This window comes from Monodon monoceros, unplaced genomic scaffold (genome assembly GCF_005190385.1).
Source record: "Monodon monoceros isolate NGI ecotype Baffin Bay Population unplaced genomic scaffold, NGI_Narwhal_1 Super_Scaffold_16, whole genome shotgun sequence".
NCBI classification, from domain to species: Eukaryota; Metazoa; Chordata; class Mammalia; order Artiodactyla; family Monodontidae; genus Monodon; species Monodon monoceros.
The window spans coordinates 71,279,482-71,300,831 of NW_021703772.1; the positions used below are offsets into that span (position 1 = coordinate 71,279,482).

At 37.4% G+C, this 21,350-nt stretch overlaps 1 protein-coding gene across 1 annotated transcript in view; it reads left to right on the top strand.

The window, feature by feature from the left end:
• Nucleotides 1–21,350, top strand: part of PLA2R1 (phospholipase A2 receptor 1) — a 116,301-nt gene that overhangs the window by 52,858 nt on the left and 42,093 nt on the right. The window contains exons 11-14 of the mRNA XM_029224783.1: nt 3,920–4,089; nt 15,781–15,983; nt 17,535–17,680; nt 21,246–21,330. Of these exons, the coding sequence (XP_029080616.1) occupies nt 3,920–4,089; nt 15,781–15,983; nt 17,535–17,680; nt 21,246–21,330 (604 nt within the window). The remainder of the gene's footprint in view (nt 1–3,919; nt 4,090–15,780; nt 15,984–17,534; nt 17,681–21,245; nt 21,331–21,350) is intronic.

Here is a 21,350-nt window from a genome sequence, read left to right on the forward strand (position 1 = left end):
TTTTCAGTGTACAAGTCTTTTGCCTCCTTGGTCAAGTTCGTTCCCCAGTACTTTATTATTTTTGATGCTATTGTAAATGGAATTATTTTCCTTTTCAGATTGTTCACTGTTAGTATATAAAAATGCAACTGATTTTTGTGTGACTTTGTATCCTCCACTTGCTGAATTCATTTATTAATTCTAACAGTTTTTAATTTTTTGGTAGAATGCAGTTAACTTTCTTTTTAAAAACACACTTTGGGGCTTCCCTGGTGGCGCAGTGGTTGAGAGTCCGCCTGCCAATGCAGGGGACACGGGTTCATGCCCCGGTCCAGGAGGATCCCACGTGCCGCGGAGCGGCTGGGCCCGTGAGCCACGGCCGCTGAGCCTGTGCGTCCGGAGCCTGTGCTCCGCAACGGGAGAGGCCACAACAGTGAGAGGCCCGCGTACCGCAAAAAAAAAACAAAAAAAAAAAACACATTTTGGTTACCCTTTTTAAAATTACACAATAGAAACATTCTCATTGGTATAAATTCAAGCAAGCCAGAAGAATATCGATTAAAAAGTGAAAGTGCCCCCTTACCTTTACTCTTGCCCCCTCCCAGCCAATCTCTCTTCCCTTCCCAAAGGTAACTGCCACTAAAAGTTTGCATTGCTCTTCCAGGTTTATTTCTTGTGTACATATTAGATGTATTTTCTAATTCTATATTTTTCTTCTAGTCTTTTGAAAGAAGCAATATCCAAAAATCTTAACATTTCTAGTTCTTGAGGAATACCGTCAGAAACTTCTTGCAGTAGTGGTCATGACACGTCTCCCATTTGAAGACTACTGATATTCTACTGTCATTCTTCATTTAAAAGAAAGAAATTTATCACTTTAATATTAGTTCAGCAATAGAGTTAGTTGTTTGAAAATGGTATCAAAAGTGCTAACAAGTGTTTTATTGGGAGAAATACAATTGCAATTACTCAGCTCAAAGCTGAGTCCCTCCTAACCAAATCATGTATGTATATATATATATATATATATATATATATATATATATATACATACATACATACACATATTGTTTAAGTTGAAATGGCTCTCTAGTGAAGCTACTTCCAATGCATTACGTTTTTTCAATCTCTGGTTTTAGGTACCACAAACACAGTCATTAATTACTGATTTCTGCTAACTACTGTGTTATTCACAGACAAGAAACATCTTTTTTTTTTTTCAGCTACATATGTCACTGGCTAAACTGATGAAGAAATATAATGTTCAATTAGAGATTTAAGCATAAAATACCTTTTTCAAAGTGTGCATTTTTGAAATATAAAATATTTACTTTGAAATGAAAAAATGTGTCAAGTATGCCAAAAAAATGCATTGCTAACTTCAAATTGCATTTTTTTAAAGTAAAATTTAATGTTTAGCACCATGAGCAACAGATTCTTCTCAAACTGATAGAAGTTCAAGATACACTTGTTTTTTTCTGGTTTACATTGAAAATAAACATTTGATTGCTTGCCTTTTTAAAGGATTGATGGGAAATTTTTTTTCTGATTTTAAGAAGTATTCACCTACAGACTTTGATTTTGTAAGTAGGTTATAAGCAAAATATTTTATCATTTGTTTTTCTGAAGAATAACAATTTTTACTTTACCAAATTCCTCAAAAAATATATAAAAATATGTACATATGGTTATTGTTTGTTTCTTAAATCATAATAACATTTAAATTAAACAACATCAGTGAAACCAGACAAAAAATCCAGATATGAAACTCTGGAATATTCTCAAATGAAGAATTCTAAAACACAGGGCCAGAAAAGACTTTAAGAGGTCATCTGCTCTATTACCGTTAAGCCAGAGTTTTCACAACTCTTTAAGTGTTTGAAGCCAAACAGTGAGTGATAAAGAATATAAAAAGATCTCGTTTCTTTATCAGTTGGAAACAGAAACTCAAGAGATTGCATGCTGTTATCCAGAGTTAATTTCTTAGAGTACATGGTTTAGAAAAAAGATATAGTTGCTGAATTGTGTTATTAACAATGCCGTCTTCTAAACTGGACCAGGAAAAACTAGAGTCCTGTTTTTATCTGAAGGTTATAGGATTTAATGTATTAGTATTATATGTAACTGCTTAAAAGATATACTTGCCAATTCAAAAAGCAGATTTGTATTGTTTTGAGCAATGATAAATGGTTATAAAATAGCAAATCAGAGTGGACTAAATAAATCTAAAACCAACAGGGGACAAAAGCAAAGTGTTGTCATGAATAATGATACCAGAAGCCAAGCTCACAGACAACTGTTATCTCCCCATTATCCAATAAATGCCATAGTACAAGGTAATGGAAGAACCAGTGATGTCCCCTGGGTTGAGAACAAGCACAGTGCCTAGTGGTCCTGACCGTAGCCTCCATGGTGTAGTGCCTTGCTGGCCTCCTAGCATTGTAGTTTCAGGCACCAGCTATGCATGGTAATGATGCTACTCTGCCTCAGAGGCGAGAAGGAAAAACAGATCCTATGTTATAAGAGCATGAACCAGTGGAAGTGTAAGGAAACTTACACAGCATCTAGAGAGTATTTACTTTTATATACCTTCTTTTTTTATATATACCTTCTTTCTGAAGCATGTTTATGTAAGGTTCTGCCACTGCAATCTGATTTAAAAAGAACTTTTCTAATTTCAAATGTGTGCTATTTAGATTATCAATAGACTATCTGCAGAACATATTCACTAAAGCACATGCTCTGCAAAGATGAGTATCATGGATGCCTCATAAAACTAACTGTTGCTAGTGATGTTCATAAGGCAGTTAAAAAGTGTGCCTCTTTGTGTTCTTTTCTCTCTCTCCCCTATTTCCTTTGAGACTCCTCTATTCTTGAATGACCCCATTTCTTCTGCTTCCTTTAGCAAGTTAAAGATGCATGGTAATGAAAAAAAAATCCAAAATCAGATGAAAAAGTCTAATTTGCTTTCTCCTTAGGTTTCCTGGATAATTTCATCAGGTGTTTCCTTTCTTAATGACTCAGCGGGTCTGGCCAAAAGTTACCACTGTTTGAAAGGTGTTTCTTCAAAACTTGACATGTACTGAAAGTAAATTTTTCAAGATAGTTTCCAACTTAGCTTAAAATTTCAATGCTGGTTAAAGTTTAATACATGTTTCTGTTAGGTATTCATGTGGAAGCATGTATACAAATTTTCTAGATTCTGCTTTCAATGCATTCATGTTGAAGAGGGAGCATTGCCAGCAGTCAATGAACACTAATTCATTCAGCCGTTTGGGGAATATAGTGGGTGTACTTCTTTGGATTAGTTCCTAAGGTTTTAAATTTATCTTCAGTGAATAGGCTCATCTGAACACATTTGAATAAGCCAGTGACTCCATGTGCCTGTGAACAAACTGCTCTGGGAGACATAAAATTGCTACTCCAATTTCTGTTCCATTCTCACCAGGCAAGTGTGGTGGGTGGGCACATGTGAACCCTGTGTCAGGCAGATGCTCATTCAGAAAAGCATTGTGTCCCTCCTCCTCCCTCTTCTCCACCTCCCCCACCGCCACCTCCCCACCACATGCACATTACAGCATGTGTGTGCTGTGTGGTCTAATTACACAATAGGGCATATGTTGCGCCAAGAAATGTATCGCTAGCTTTCTGGACTTTACTACCTACACTCCGAAACTGGAACCGGACTCTGTTCCTTGAAAGAATTGAGCACCACCTTTGAGGATCAAGTTTTCCTCACTCATATATTTCTGGGAATTGCACTGATGTTTGGCATTTATTAGTAACATTCAGGGTCTTTGAGTATTTTTCTGTCCCATGTTCTAAGGAATTCATGAGAAATGCTTACACGGGTGCCATTCTATGCACCTTATTATGTTTTAACGACATTTCTTTATTGCCCAGAAACTTACTATAATCATTTCCTTTTTCCCTTTTTCAGGTTTGAACAGGCTTTTATTACCAGTTTGATCAGTAGTGTGGTAAAAACGAAGGACACTTATTTTTGGATAGCTCTTCAAGATCAAAATGATACAGGAGAATACACTTGGAAGACGGCAGGGCAGAAGTCAGAGCCGGTGAAGTACACACACTGGAATGCACGTCAGCCCCGTGAGTAGAGGGCACTGTCACACCACTTCTCCCTCCTGTTTTCTTTGCCCCCAAATTCTATCAACCTTATGGTCCACCTCCTCTGATTCTTCCTTAGTGTTTTCTTAATGCATAAATCAACTAAAACAATTACCACCGGTTCTCAGGGGTGATATATGCCTGGCCATTTTTTAAAGTATAATTCATATGAGTCATTTGACGAGTTCAAGGTATAAATTCATTGCTCAAGACCACACATGCCTTTGTTAGCAGAAGTCCAGTTTATCCCTCCTAAAGTCTTTTCCTCATCCGCCCTCATTGTCCAAGAATCTCAGGGGCTTACTCAGTCCAGAATACTCTGTCATACTTCAAAGCAGAGTGAATGGGCACATTTGAGCATATCTAATCAGTTCACAGTCACTGCCACGTGACTTTGCTGTGGAATGTTACTTAGGTAACATTCTTGCTAGTCCATCTCCTCCGTGGACTTCTGTGGTACCTTAGCCAGAATTTCAGAGTTACAGGTCTATTAATTCACCATCCTGTGCTCAGCTCTGGATCCCAAAGCATGAAACTGTGCCAGAGAAGCTAATGGTTTCAGCCATAATCTACACTAAAACCAGGCCCTGTGGACCAAGCTTTAGGCCCTTGTGTTAATCTTAGGTCACCAACCTAGATCCAACACACCTTTACCTCAGTGTGAACCCTGTTTGGATGCCTTGATCCCTTTCTTTTTTAAAAAAAAAATAAATTTATTTATTTTATTTATTTATTTTTGGCTGCATTGGGTATTTGCTGCTATGCACGGGATTTTTCTACTTGCAGCAAGTGGGGGCTACTCTTCGTTGTGGCTTGTGGGCTCTAGAGCACAGGCTCAGTAGTTGTGGTTCACAGGCTTAGTTGCTCTGTGGCATGTGGGATCTTCCCGGACCAGGGCTCGAACCCATGTCCCCTGCATTAGCAGGCAGATTCTTAACCACTGCACTGCCAGGGAAGTCCTTGGTCCCTTTCTTGCCTGGGGATCTCAATCAGGGCTACCCCAATAGACAATAGGCAATAGGTTATCTTTAAAATTTGTATCTAGAGGAAGTGGGTTAGAGGCCTCAAGCTCCTCCCTGAGGAAAGATAACTATTGTTATAATATTATAATAATTGTTATCATATATCACATATATAACAATAATTAGAGAACTAAACACCAATTAAAAGATATTTTTAGAGCGGTTCAAAAAATAAGACCCAAGTATATGTTGTCTAAAAAAACCCCACTTTAAATATACACCTATAGATTAAAAGTAAAGGGATAGAGAAAGATATCCATGTTAACATTAATCAAAAGAAAGCAGGAATAGCTATATTAATTTGACACAGAGCAGGTTTCAGAACAAGAAAAATTTCCAGGGATAAAAATGGACATTACATAAAGATAAAAAAGTCAGCTCTAAAGAAGACATAACAATCCTTAATGTGCATGTACCTAACAACAGAGTATCAAAATATATGAGGGAAAAACTGATAGAACTCCAAGGAGAAATAGATGAATCTACTGTTATAGTTAGAGACTCTTAACACCCCTATGACAGAAATGGACAGATCCAGCAGACAGAAAATCAGTAAGGACAAAATTGAACTCAACAGCACTATCAATCAACTGGATATGATTGACATCTGTAGACTACTTCATCCAACAACAGCAACAGCAGATTACACATTCTTCTCAAGCTTATGTGGAACATCCACTGAGATAGACTAGGCCATAAAACACACTTAACAAATTTAAAACAAGTCATACAATGTCTGCTCTCAGATCACATGAAATTAAATAGAAATAAAGAACAGAAAGATAGCTGAGAAAATTCCAAAACACTTGGAGATTAAGCAGTACACTTCTAAATAACACATGGGTCAAAGAAGAAATCTCAAGAGAAAATTTTTTAACATTTTAAATTAAATGAAAATGAAAATACATTTATGAGATGAAGAGAAAGCAGGGCTTAGAGGGAAATTTATAGCACTGAATGCACATAATAGAAAAGAAGAAATATTTAAAATCGGTAATCTAAGCTTCCACCTTAGGAAACTAGAAAAAGAAGAGCATATTAAATCCAATGTAAGTAGAAGAAAAGAAATAATAAGAATTAAAGCAGAAATCAATGAAATTGAAGACAGGAAATCAATAAAGAAAATCAATGAAACTAAAAGCTGGTTCTTTGAAAATGTCAATGAAATTGATAAGCCTCTAGCCAGGCTCACTAAGAAAAAAGAGAGGAGACACAAGTTACTAATATCATAAATGAAAAAAAGGGACATCACTACAGATCCCATGGTCATTAAAAGGATAAAAAAGTAATATTATGAGCAACTCTATATCCATAAATTTGACAACCTAGGTGAAATTGACCAATTCTTTGAAAGACACAATCTACCAAAACTCACACAAGAAGAAATAGACCCTCTGAATAAGCCTACATCTATTAAGAAATTGAATCAGTAATTCATAACTTTCCAAAACAGAAAGCAGCAGGCTCATATGGGTTCAACTGGTGAATTCTACCAAACATTTAAGGAAGAAATTATACCAGCTTTCTACAACTTTTTCCAGAAGTTAGAAGCAGAGGGATACTTTGTAACTTGTTCTATGAGGGCAACATTACCCTAATACCAAAGTCAGACAAGGACATTACAAGAAAAGAAAACTACAGACCACTATCTCTCACGAACATAGGCACAAAAAATCTTTAACAAAATATGAACAAATTGAATCCAACAATGTATAAAGAGAGTTACACACCTCAGTCAAGTGGAATTTACCCCAAGTATGCAAGGCTGGTTCAACATTTGAAAACTTATTAATGTTATCCATGACATCAACAGGCTAAAAAAGCAAAATCACATGATCGTATCAATAGATACAGAAAAAAGCATCTGACAAAATTCAACACCTATTCATGTTAAAAACTGTTAGCAAACAAGGAATAGAGGGGAACTTCCTCAACTTGATAAAGAACATCTACAGAAAACCCACAGTTATCATACTTAATGGTGAAAAACTAGAAGCTTCCCCACTAAGATCAGGAACAAGGCAAGGATGTTCCTTTTCAACACTCTTTTAAACATTGTAGTAGAAGTCCTAGCTAATGCAATAAGACAAGAAAAGCAATTAAAAGGTACAGATTGGAAGAAAATAAAACTTTGTTCACAGATGACATGATTGTTTATGTAGAAAATTAGAAAGAATCAAAAACAATTCCTGGAACTAATAAGCAACTATAGCAAGATTGCAGGATACAAGATTAATGCTCAAAAGACAATTGTTTTCTGTATACCAGCAATGAAAAGGGGAACTTTAAATTAAAAACATATTACATTAACACCCCTCAAAATGAAATTTTTAGATATAAATCTAACAATATATATAAGATCTATAGAGGAAAACTATAACTTTTAATGGCAGAAATCAAGAAGAACTAAATAAATAGAGAGAGATTCCATGTTCATAGGTAGACTCAGTATTGTCAATATGTCACTTCTACACAAATTGACCTATAGACTCAATGCTATCCCAATCAAAACACCAGCAAATTATTTTGTGGATATTGACAAACTGGTTCTAAAGCTTATAATGAGAAGAAAAAGACCCAGGATAACCAACTCAGTACTGAAGGAGAAGAACAAAGTCAGAGGATTGATACTACCTGACTTCAAGAGTTATTATAAATCTACAGCAATTAAGACAATATGGTTTCGGCAAGAAAAAAAAAAAAGACAAATAAATCAATAAAAAAGTATAAAGAGCCTAGAAATAGACTGACACAAAAATAGTCAGCTGATCACTGAAAAAGAAGCAAAAACAATACAATAGAAAAGACTTTTTGACAAATCGTGCGTGGCCAATTGCACATCCACATGCCAAAAAAAAAAAAAAACAAAAAACTAGACACAGGGTTTACACCCTTAACAAAATTAACTGAAAATGGATCATAGCCCTAAATGTAAAACACAAAGCTTTGACATTCCCAGAAGAAAAGATAATAGAAAACCTACATGACCTTGGGTATGGTGATGACTTTTTAGATACAACACCAAAAGCAAAATCCATGAAATAAATAATTGATGAGCTAGATTTCATTAAAACTAAAACTTCATTAAAACTTGTGCTCTGAGAAAGATAATGTCAAGAGAATGAGAAGACAAGCCACAGAATGGGAGAAAATATTTGTAAAAATCATATCTGATAAAGAACTGTTATACAAAATATACAAGGAACTCTTAAAACTCAACAACAAGTAAACAAAATACCCAATCTAAAAATGGACAAAAATCTTAAAGAAGATATATAGATGAAAAGTAAGCATATGAAAATATGTCGAACATCATATGTCATTAGGAAATTGCAAATTAAAACAACGAGATACTGCCACACACTTATTAGAATGACCAAAATCCAAAACACTGACACCACCAAATACTGGCAATGATTTGGAGCAACAGGAGCGCTCATACATTGCTGGCAGGAATGCAAAATGGTATAGCCACTTTCAATGACAGGTTGGCATTTGCTTACAGAAGTAAACATACTCTTACCATACAATCCAACACTTACACTCCTTGCTGTTTACCCAAATGAATTGAAAACATGTCCACACAAAGACATGCATACGGATTTTTTTTTATAGAAGCTTTATTCATACTTGCCAAAACTTACAAGCAATCAAGATTTCTTTTAGTAGATGAGTGAATAAACTGTGTTACATGCAGACAATGGAATATCATTCAGTGCTAAAAAGAAATGAGCTATCAAGTCATGAAAAGACATGGAGGAAACTTAAATGTGTATTACTAAGTGAAAGAAGCCAATCTGAAAAGGCTGCATACTGTGTAATTCCAACCATATGACATTCTGGAAAAGGCAAAACTATGGAGACAGTAAAAAGATTAGTGGTTTCCAGGGGCTGGGGGAGGGAGGAGTTTATAGGCAGAGCACAGAGGATTTGGAGGGCGGTGAAACCATTCTATATGATACCACAATGGTGGATATATGTCATTGTACATTTGTTCAAACCCATAGAATGTACAATATCAAGAGCGGCCCCTAATGTAAACCATGGGCTTGGGGTGATAATGATGTGTCAATATAGGTTTTAACAAACGTACCATTCTTGTATGGGATGTCAGTAGTAAGGTACGTGGGGCACAGGGTATAAGGGAAGTCTGTACCTTCTGCTAAATTTTTCTGTGAACCTAAAATGCTCTAAAATATATTGTTTATTTATTTATTTTTTAAAAAATCTATACTTTTAAAGGATGCATGCAAGGTGAAGTAAGACAAATTAGATTCTTTGTGTATAACCATCGGTTTAGGAAATTGTATATAAACCGGTGACTGCATAGCTCTAAACAAGAAACATCACAATTCACTCAATAAACAACCATCTCATTCTACAAATTTATGAATGTTATTAAAATGCAGAGAATAGTAAAGTTCCATGTCACACTACTACTGGAAAAAAAACCCAGGTATCATTTCTAATATACTTTGTAATTTTGTTAGGAGTGTCTATACCTGTCAAAAATATTTTGAGTAGACAAAATTCTTAGTTTTTAATGTTATCTTCCTTGGGGCATATTTGAATGTCTAAAATTTGGAATTGAAGCAGAACTCCTTGTCATTCATAAGTTTCTGCTGTAATTTATTTGAGTGGCACTACTCTTTTTCTCTTTTCCCTGAAGCAAAAATAATACCGTGATGCTCAGTTTGGCTGCTCAGGCTGATTGACATTGAGTAAATTGTCTCTGAAAATGTAAAACTTTTTTTGAAGAAAATAGCAATATAAAAACCCCTGTGTTTCCTTTCTTCTTTTAAATTGCAGTTTGCAGAAACACCATCCTAAATGACATTTTTTTTTTCCTGCCTGTCACAAAAGAATCCATTAGCTTGGTTCCCATGTCAGAACCTTAATCCAGCCCAGACTGACTACATAAATTGACCACTGAACAGGAAGCCTGCAGCTTTTTATAAACTCAGTGAAGACTCTGTCCTTATGTCATATCATCAAAATATTCAATCTGTGGTGGAATCATAGTCCTGCCATTTCTTTAACCTTATATTATGTTCATCAAATAGCATAATGAACCACCATATATACCCATCACCCAGTGTCATCAATAATCAACCCATGGTCAATCTTGCTTCGTCTATACTCCCACCCACTCCTCCCATTTCCCGTATTTTTTCATAGAAAATCCCAGATATCATATCATTTCATCCATAAATATTTCAGTATTATCTCTAAAAGATAAAGACTCCTTTTTAGAAACATGACTATAATACAATTATCACAACTAAAAGTAATTAACTATAATTCCATAGCATCATAAATCTTCAGTTAAATGCTCAAATTTCTAAATGATTCATAACTATTATATAATGTATTTTAGAGTTCTTCATTTGAATCAAGATCAAGAAAAGGTGCATGCACTGTAATTGGTTGGTATATCTCCTAAAGTCTGTTTTAATCTGTGTTTTCCTCTTCCTTGCCCACTGTCATTTTTTTAAATTTTTATTTGTTGATGCAAATGTGTTTGTCCTGTAGAGCTTCCTTCAGTCTAGGTTTTATTATTATTTTTTTTTGCGGTACGCGGGCCTCTCACTGTTGTGGTCTCTCCCATTGCGGAGCACAGGCTCCGGACGCGCAGGCCCAGTGGCCATGGCTCACAGGCCCAGCCGCTCCGCAGCATGTGGGATCTTCGCGGACCGAGGCACAAACCCGTGTCCCCTGCATCGGCAGGTGGACTCTCAACCACTGCGCCGCCAGGGAAGCCCCTAGGTTTTTTTACTGTATCCCCACAACACATTAAAAATGTGTTACTCTTCTGGAAGAGGCCCGCCTGCTATTCTAGGAAGTAACAGTTCACTAAAGAGTATATAATGCTTGTTGAGCTGGAAGAATAACAATATACTACCTTTGGTATAAAAAGCAAACATTTGAGTATTCTTTGCACTGAGTGTCACAGTGCTAATAAATGGAAGTCTTTAATATTAAAAAAAAGTTACTCTATTCTTTTTATTTTTCATAAAATTGATATTTTTAAAATGACATTTTTAAAAAGTTGGAATCAGAGGCCTGATCTAAATCAGACTCTTATTTTTTTGGAAAGGCCATTTCATAGATAGTTGTATGCTCTATATGGAGGCATATAATGTCCAGTTCTCTTACTATTTGCAATGTTAGAAGCCATCAATGATCGATGCCTAGATCCATGGATTCATTAGGGATTTCTTCATAGCTTCATAGCTGGGATAGTTCTATAAAGAGATAATTTCCTGCTATCCTTACTAAAACAACAACAAAGAGACTATGGTACTTGGTATTTAAGAGAAGTAACCATTCAGGTAAAACAGGAAAAACAGTTTTGATCCATACTAACTAGTGCCACTGATTAAAGGGAAAGATGGCAAATAGGGCCTTTCTCATTTAGGGAGAAGCTAATGCATTAGAAACCTAAATGTACTTTGTACTTAGATTAAGGATTCAATATAAATGGAGGCTGCTCTATGGAGAAAGAAAACAGGTTAGTCCATCCTTTAAGACATTCAAAAATACTTTTCCAAGTTATATTAGAGTTTCACAGTTATTTCACAGAGAAAATTTTGCATCCATCCATAACTCAGGCTCTGCGACAAAAGGTTTGTGTTTCTAGATCTAGATAGCACTGTGAAAAAGGTATGTTTCACTCATGGGATAACTCCAGAGTATTTACCCTAATTGTCTCAAGTCAGTGGAAATCTTCTCTCAGTGACAAGGAAAATGGGATTGCTTAGTCAGATCTGTTTTCTTGAAACTGCCCTACACATGGAAAGGAGAACCCTATCTAGTCAGCAGGTAGATAGTTATCCATTTTAGGTCGCATCAGAGTACTGAAATGAACCAACACATAAATGAGGACAAACAGCCTCATTTCTGAGCACCCTTTGGGTATTTCCCATATCTTTTTATAAATATATAGGTAACTGTCATACACACTAAAAATGTGGTAGTAGATCTTCAATGAAATGCTAAGGTCTCACAAAGGAGAGAAGCATGACCAGGGGAAAGAGAGGGAGCTCCATAGAAATGGAGAAGCATAATTAGAGGGGAAGATTCAAGCATTCATTCAACAGCTATTTATTGAATGTCCACCTCCTCTGTACCTTGACATTGTCTCATGGTAGACTCATTTAAATATGGTTTCAAATTCCAGATCAAACCCTCAAGAACTACATGGCCCTAAGGCAAGTTACTACACCTCTGAGCCTTGGTTTTTCCATTAGTGAACTGTAGATGCTAATATCCACCTCAAAGAGGTTTTGAAGTTAAATAGGAAAAAGACCATATAAAATGCCTAACATGGTATCAGGCAGATAAGCAGAACTCCATGAAAGCTCACCTTCCCTGACCCAAAGCTTCACTTTTCTCCACGGAGAAGGAGAGGAGAGAGATGGAAGGTGGCTAGGGCAGAGGGCCTGAGATTAAGGATGTGAAAGTTGTTGCAGGGAAAGGGAAATGAGTAGACAGGCTCAAGTAAAATAATTGTCTAAAGGCCCAGTTATGATTCCCTCCTGCCCTGAGGCCACAAATAGATTTTGTTTGTTTTCAGGTATAGGGCCAGAGAAGTGAAAGATGGAGGCTTTCCCAGGTTGGTTCAATTTACTATAAGGCTAGATAGCTTTACCAAATTGAAGAGACTAGTGAATTGGAATTTCTTAATTAACTGAAAGTGTTCCCATTTGTGTTTGATGGAGAGGGTAAAGGGGCGGGGATAGAGGGAGGCTAAGGCAGGTGAGGAGAATCGGTTCAAATGTGAGATTCACCACTAAGGGATAGGATGACAGTTGTTCTTTTCCAGTGGGAAATGAGTTAATCAAATTGGAGAACAATTTCTCTGGGAGAAGAAACACCTCTGCTCTTTTCCTCACCCTACCCTTATTATTTGGCTTTACAAGCATCCCCACAACATAAAATTATAAATTTGGTTTATATCTCCCTTAGCCCAGTCTTCCTTTATTATACCACTTTACTGCTTCTTTGAGGCTGAGACTCTAAAATTTAGGTCAGATGTTCCATTAAGTTAACCATTTTCGAATACCAATAACACTACTGCACACTTTTTATCTTCAGAGCAGTTCACAAACATCTTCTTCACTAATGAAGATGAGTTGAATATCTAGTGTCTAAAACCAAAGCTATTTAATCATTGTCTGATGTGGGAAAGTAAGACAAAATGCAAGACCAACAAAAAAGTATATCGCATTTTAAACTTGCTGATTTGAGCTTTTTACAAATTCTTTGAACATGCAGGCAGAACCTGTGCCACAAAATCCCAGCTTTTGTAATGAAAACAGTCAAAATAAGAAAAGAAGCAACATCTTAGTGATGGTTTTAGCCCTTCATAGCTTTCAGGGAGCTTTTTAATATATTATTTTATCAGATCTTCATGAAAATCCATAAGAAGAAAAGGAATTATTGCCCCTATGTTTTAGACAAGGCTTTTTGTGATTTATGAACCTTGAGTTTCAAGTTACTAAGTATTTGTGCTGGGACTAGAACCCCAGAGTTCAGACCCCAAGTCAAAGGCTGCTGGGAAGGAAGGATGGAAGAGTCGGGTGGGAGTGTGTGTTTTTTCCTGCTCTTTCAGCTAGAGCAATTCCATCCATACACATATTAGGTTTTCGGATTCCACATGGATTTCCACAGTTCAATTTCATTCCAATTTCATTACACAGAGCAGGCAGCATCTCCTCTGTTGTTCATGACTCAGCTAGATTGTGAGCTGCTTTCCACAATTACACTCAGCAGGCCTGCAGCGCTCCATTCACAGCAGGGGCAGTGGCATGCTATACTCTCTCCCCTGCTTGGCCCCCCAGACTCCACCTTGAACACTAGCTCTTCTGGCCAGTGGAGCCAACTGATGGCCTTTGTGTGGACCAACTCTCTCTGTTGACTTCCATTCCTTCTGCATGTCACACAATCGTGTTTTCTTGTTTACCACTGGTCATTTTCATCTCCGTGAGTCTCTTTGACCATCAGCGTGCACACACACATACGACTGTGAGCTTTCTGCAGGTGTCTAACACAGGGTGTGCAACCAGGATTGTTGAAGACACAAACACTCGTGTTGTAGCTTCATTATTCTTTCTCCTTCTTCACAAACTCTTTTCCATTCCTTCAGGAGGAATGTAAATCTTTGTACATCTTCCTCTGTCTTCTTCCTTCTCATTCCACTCCTCATTATCTCTCTCTTTAGTCTTTCTATCAGCATTAAACCACCAAAACATGGCTGGCAAGGATAATGTCAATTACCCTGTATCTACAGAAATTGAAGCCATTACTTCTGAAGGGAAATTAAGCAAGACAAATATCTAGTACCAAGTGACTACATTTTTTAAAGTGCCTTTAGGTCCAGAATCGTCACAAGTCTTTAGATGCTTCATCTATAATCATTTGCTTTTTTAAAAGCACCCCTTGAAAACTTTTCTCTCCTTTTCATCCTTCAAACTTCAGCTCAAATGTCATTTCCTGCAAATCCTTTATTGACATCCTGAGACTCCATCACTCCTTCTGAAGTCTCTCCACAGAAATTTTAACACACTGTTACCATAGCACTTAATCCATCATGTTTGCTGCCATTAATCGTTTATTTGTTTGTGTCTCACACTAAACTAAATGTTTTTTGTCCTTCTATCTCAAGCAGCTAGTAATATAAAGCCTAGCCTGGTACATAGATACAGATGCATAATTTTATGTTGTTGTTGTTGAATGTTGATTTAGTTAATTGAATGATTGCTCTGGATTGATGAAAAAAGAAGCTCATTTTTACTCCATTTTTATTGTATTTTTGGAATGGGATTGTTTTCTACTAGTCACTGAAATTTGAAGTGCATTTTTTAGCTGTCTTATGAGTTGTATACATTTGATGACAAACTTGAGAATCTTAACATAGAAATTGCTTCTATGGAAAAATATGTTTCATCTTCCAAAATGTTCAAACATATGCAAAAGAATAAAATGGAATTTGTCCATAACTAAATGGTCTTTCCCTTTTCCCTGATGTCTGCCCCATCCCTGCCCCCAGAATTTCACCCCATTTAGAATATACCTCATTATCTCCACTCTTCCATGGTGTACAGTTTGGTTTTCTGTTGTGTACCTTGCAGTCTGCTTTACTCCATCATTTATGTATTTTTTTCCTGTTGAATCTATTTCTCAGAAGGCCAACACCATGCATTTTTCATTGTTAATTTTTCACAGTAGGGTTTCAAAGCACAGTGTACAGGGTAGGTATCCAATAAATGGTGAGTTAAATTTTCCTCTGCACAGTTAAAAAGCTCAATAATTCAAAGTAGAGGGATGTTGGCATTTGATGAGATATGGGGGATATTTCAGTCCCAAGTTGGAACAGCACCTAATTTCCCATAAGTTGCCATCTGAGCTCAAAATGCCCCAACTTTAGGCTTCATATTCTCTCTTCTCTCACTTTGCCATCTATTATTCTCTTCTCCAGAGATGAAGAGAAATGAGACGATCACGCCAATAAAACATCCTTTTTCATCTTTATTGTTCTTGTCTGGATGCTTCATTATGAGATGTCAATTATTCAACACTCTAATGAGCTGTCTTCCAAGCACAAAATGTTCTAGTCATCTGGTATTAAAGTGTTGTTTTCTGCTTTTAGGCTACAGTGGTGGCTGTGTTGTCATTCGAGGAAGGAGTCCCCCTGGTCGCTGGGAAGTGAAGGACTGTAGACACTTTAAGGCAATGTCCCTGTGCAAGCAACCAGTGGAAAATCAGGAGAAACCTGAGCAAGAAGAGAGATGGCCCTTTTCCTCCTGCTATTTGGATTGGGAGTCAGAGCCTGGCCTGGCCAGTTGCTTCAAGGTAATACGAAGGTTACATGGGCATTCTCAATGGGACCAACATTATTCATACAGATTTACAGAGAGATAGATATAGAGTGAGATATAGATAGAGATATATAGATGTAGAGAGAGATACAGATATAGATATATACACATATGTGTGTGCGTGTTAGAAATGTCTTTTTGCAAATCATCTTTAGATCCTAGATTTAAATCAGTATCTACAATCTTCTTCTCAGAAATACATTTTTGAAATATGATGTTTTTGTTTGGTTGTTTTGTCTTTGGTTCATTGTACAAATAGAGATTTCCAAAATCCTGGGAGAAAGTTCTTCTCCAGCACCTGGGCACATGAAGAGCAGAATGGAGACAGCCTCTACCTCTAGAAATATTGCAGTCTCATAGATGGTCTGAAACACCTGTAATACACTAAATTTAAATGTACACAGGTATAATCCTACATTAAATTCATGGAATAATAGGCCCAGAAGTGACCACACAGAGCAATAAGTTAAACCTTAGAAATGAGTAAACTGCGGCATGAAGTGAGATGAAGTGATTTGCCCAAGATCACAATTATTTATTGACAGAGTTGGAATAAACTGCGGTCTTGGGACTCCCAGTCCAGTGCTTTTTCTACTACACATCACCCTGATATGTCAACAAATATATGGTGTGTTTGATGGGTATAGCAGTAGGACTTATGAATTTAAAGTGATTCGAGAAAAGGTTCCCAGCAGAGGTGGGTTTTGACATATAATTTAAAAGATGGAAATGCTGTGCTGTGGTCCATGGGACTGGGAAGGTTATTCATCCTGGTCTCAGCAAATCAGAGCCTGGTGAAGCCTAGCCGCAGGGTGCCTGCCGGGCATTAGAGACTCAGCATAGTGTCAGGCAGTTAAAAATGAGAAGGGTGCAGAGGCCAGAATCTGAAGCTCCAGGTCTTCAGTTCCCCACCCTTGACCTTAAATAAAGTCAAAAGTATGCCCACCATTTGACTGACTTCTTCCTGCTACTGTGAGGACAGCTGAGAAACAGGAAAGAATTTAGTCACAGCTAAGACCCAAAGACCCTAGAAATATACCCGCCCTAGGTCCCAGGTCTCATTTCTCATTTCTTTGCCTGGGTTAGCCAGATTCATTCAGCTATGGAATACTAGGTCTAATCCTAGCTCTGCTAGTTTGTGGCTGTGTGACCTGAAATTTGTAACCTCTCTTATCCTGACTGTCCTCATCTCTTGACAAACATTTTATTAAGGGACAAGCATATCCCAGTCACAGGAAATTTAGGAGGGGGAAAAAAAAGAGTTCTCAAGGAGGAAAAGAGTCCTCATCTGTTAAACTGAGCCTATCATATCCTCCGCATGACTTTGTCATGAGAATCAAATGAGATAATGGTATTACAACAACTAGACACCCTTTAGTTCAATAAATGTTATTTCTCCCTACTCGGTCAAGCTTTTAAAGTAGAATAATGACAACAATTATATTATCGTCATCTTCTTGTCCAGAATTAAACAGCCTCACCTTATTCATGACCGTGTCAACCTTTTTTTCCTTTTACTACACAGGTATTTCATAGTGAAAAAGTTCTGACGAAAAGAACATGGAGAGAAGCTGAAGAATTTTGTGAAGAATTTGGAGCTCATCTTGCAAGCTTTGCCCATATCGAGGAAGAGAATTTTGTGAATGAGCTTTTACATTCAAAATTTAATCGGTAAATACTTGTTAATTTTGAAAAATTTCAGTCGCATATTGTGTCTCCAAGTAATGGCTTCTTAGGCATGAGTATCCCAAATATTGGGGGTATTTGGGATATTCAAAATCTCAAGTATTTAAGTCTAAAACCAACTAAACACTAGTTGTGAAAGAAAAATACATACTTACAGTTTTATATTTATATTGCACCAACTACTCATTCCATAAAACAAAGAACAAAGTGACGATTGTTTTGATATTTGAAATCTTTTCTGTGTACCTCAAATCAGAATTTTAGAGCTTTTCTGCCAAGTTCAGAAATTATCTAGCCCAGTGGTTTTCAAAGTGCTGTCTGAGGGTCCGGAGGGTCCTGAGCCCCCAGAGCAGGAGAGGCCAAGTGGGCAGAGCTCCTGGTTCCTTGCTCACTGACTCAGCAGGTCCAGCCAACTCCACTTCTAGTTGTTTTGTATATAACAGGAGTCCATGTGAGATTTGGTTTGAAAAAAAGAAAGTCCCACTAATTTTTTAAAAAAATTCCAATCCAACCTTCTAATTTTACCTCTGAGGAAACAGGCATTCACTTGTCTGCATCCGCTTTGCAAGTTTACAGAATCTTGAATTTAACGAAGTTAGAAAATCAATCAAATTTAAATTTGAAGAAACACAGGAGGTCTTGTGCTACCTCTGACCCAATACGGGAATTTCTTCTACTTACATTCCCGTGGTCATCTACTGTCTACATCGGGGGTCCCCAACCTCCGGGCTGCAGACCAATACCGGTCCGCAGTGCATTAGGAACTGGGCCACACAGCAGGAAGTGAGCGGAAGAGCGAGCTAAGCTTCACCTGCCGCTCCCCATTGCTGGCATTACCGCCTGAACCGTCCCGCCAATCCCCCCACCCCCGGCAGTGGAAAAATTGTCTTCCACGAAACCAACCGCTGGTGCAAAAATGCTGGGGACCACTGGTCTACATAATTCCTTTCAGTTTCAAAGTGCTCTTTACTTGGGATAAAACCCATTCCATCGTTGGAGGCTAGTTTCAAAGATCAACTTTCTAGTAAGCCAGATCAAGTCTACTCTATTTTCAAATATTTGAAAATAGCCATCATGTTCTCTTTTAGCAAGTCTTCTCATCCCTTGGCCTCTTTCTCTAGAATGTTCTTGTCGGTTAGCATGTATTTTGAGAATATCTTCTATGGAAGGGACCCTATTATATGCATGGGTGGCTGGAGAATGCAATAGATATGACAGACAAAATCCTGCCCCTGAGGATGTCGTGGTCTGGGGGCGGGGGCATGCCTCCATATATATGTAACACAAATATAATATCAGGTACTCTGTTCCAAGCTCTGGAAATCTGAAGTCTCAATGAAACACTTACCTGAATCTCAGAGAAAATCCAGAACTACTTTTTGAGGAAAATCCTGGCCTTCCCCACAGGTTTCCTTTAGGACCCTCCCCTAAGAAGGTTAATATGTAACATCTATCAAATTATTCATCTCCAGCATCTACAAAAATGACCTCAAAGGTGGGAATATCTCCCAGTGTGTGTCTCATGAAGTACTCCAGGGGAAATAGGGTGATTTTGTGGTCAAATATGTTTGCAAAACAAGGCACAATCTTGGAAATTTGCCATATACTTTAGCATTGTAAAGGCTTCTAGAAGGAAGCAATTTCTTTGACTGCAAAACCCTTTTTTTTTTTTTGAGACCACTTACCAACATCCCATGGAACTGCTAGTCCCTGCAGGAAGTGCTGGCCTGAGACCATGCTTCCCAAATCTGGCTGATTCTCACACTCACTTGGGAGACTTTTTCACACAGTGCCCTCTGGTCTCACGCCAGAGCCGCTGAGTCAGATTCTCCGAGGCTGAAGAAAAGTTCAAGAAGCTTCCTTGTTGATTGGTTTGCTAGTCTGGTGTGGGGCCTCAGATCCAAGGGAGATGTGATCGTCTCCACTGTTCTAAGTTGTAACTTGGCTTCGTGACTTCAGCCCCTTGCAAAACATCCTTTCATACTTGCATATTGTGAGGTTTGCTATATGAAACACATGAAAACTGCTTCCAAGTTTGCTGTAACATCAAATTTCATTATAACACTTGTATTCATATAAATTCTCACACTTGGAATGTCAAGAATTTAGTGAATTTAGTGTCAAGTATCTATCAAATTATTGATCTTCGGCACTTAATCACGAAAGCTATATAACGTATGTTTTACTTTTTGTCCAGACTGCCAGGGAGTTCAGTCAAATCTCATGCTTAGTTATACCAAATAAACCAATTCTCATAGTTAGCATACATGCTTCTTCTCCTTCTTATGGCGCTGCTTTTCTATTTTATTATATTCATATTATATTATATTATATTAATTAAAGTTACATAATTTTTAGGAAAATGATGAAGAGAAAATAAATACCAGTTCATCGTTTAGGAGCCAATATACAGCAGGAAAAATGTAAAATTCTGAATTCAATGAAAGGAACAAAAAGCTCTCAAGGCAGGGAGAGTGACGTGAGTTTTCAGCCTGGCCATTAAGATTAATATGCCTGGTTTAACCTTAAGGCAGCATTCTCACCTTCCCACAACCTTAAATGTAAGTTATTAGCATGGCAGTGACCAATGCACCTCAGTGATTCTGACCTTTTCTAAGTCACATTTTACTTTCATTTGTATTGTTCAGGCAAAGGAGCTCAAATATCTGAGAAGGGGATGCTTCAGAACAGGCTTGCTTCAGAACAGGCTTTCTTCTGTGCACTAAGGAAAATAAAGCATCTGTCATGACTTCTGAATCTTTTAAATCTTTAATTCTTCAAAATTATTCTCAGAAAATTATCTTAGTCAGATGATTCGTTGTATAATTAGGCTTTATTGCTTGATTTATTGAGTGCTCTCTGGTTTGACGCATTCGTCCTCAGCCTAATAGGAGGGAAGATGGTTCTCTGTGGGGCTTCTCACCAAGTCTAACCAGTGGTGACGGCTGAAGTTAATCTACCGTGCCTCAGACTGGTTTGCTGTGGAATTATTTACATTGGGACATTTAAAAAAAACCAAAAAAACAAATCTGCTGTGTACCTTTTATTAAATGGGGTGGTGGTGATTAACCTTCAGAGAATACATGAACATTTGACAAAAGAACAACAACAAATTAAAAGAGTAAAGTAGTATAAATAGTATAGTAAATTAGCAAATAAATAGTCCTCTAGGGAAAAGATGTTCCAAAAGTTCTTACCAACTTGCTTTCATGTGTTCTTGTCTTAACTGAAAGATATTGCCATTCCTAATGAACATGCGAAAGCCATGTTCTCAATACGGGCTGACTGTTCCCCCAACTGCCCATCACCAATGAGCACACCGTACAAACCAAGAGAAATGGGAAGTGAGATTAATCTTCTCTCAGTTCATTTTATAGCTCAGGTTTTGCTTACAGGAAATGTTCAATAAATGCTTGCTGACTTGACCAGTTTTGCCAGTAGCATCAGCTGTTCCCTACACAACTAAATACTTTAAAATATTTCTTGAACATTTTACATAATGTTGTGAATTCAATGGGAAGATCCAAGTTTTTGTTTCCTCTCTTCATAGGACAGAAGAAAGGCAGTTCTGGATTGGATTTAACAAAAGAAACCCACTGAATGCTGGCTCTTGGGAGTGGTCTGATGGAACTCCTGTAAGTCTTTCCAAGCTAGA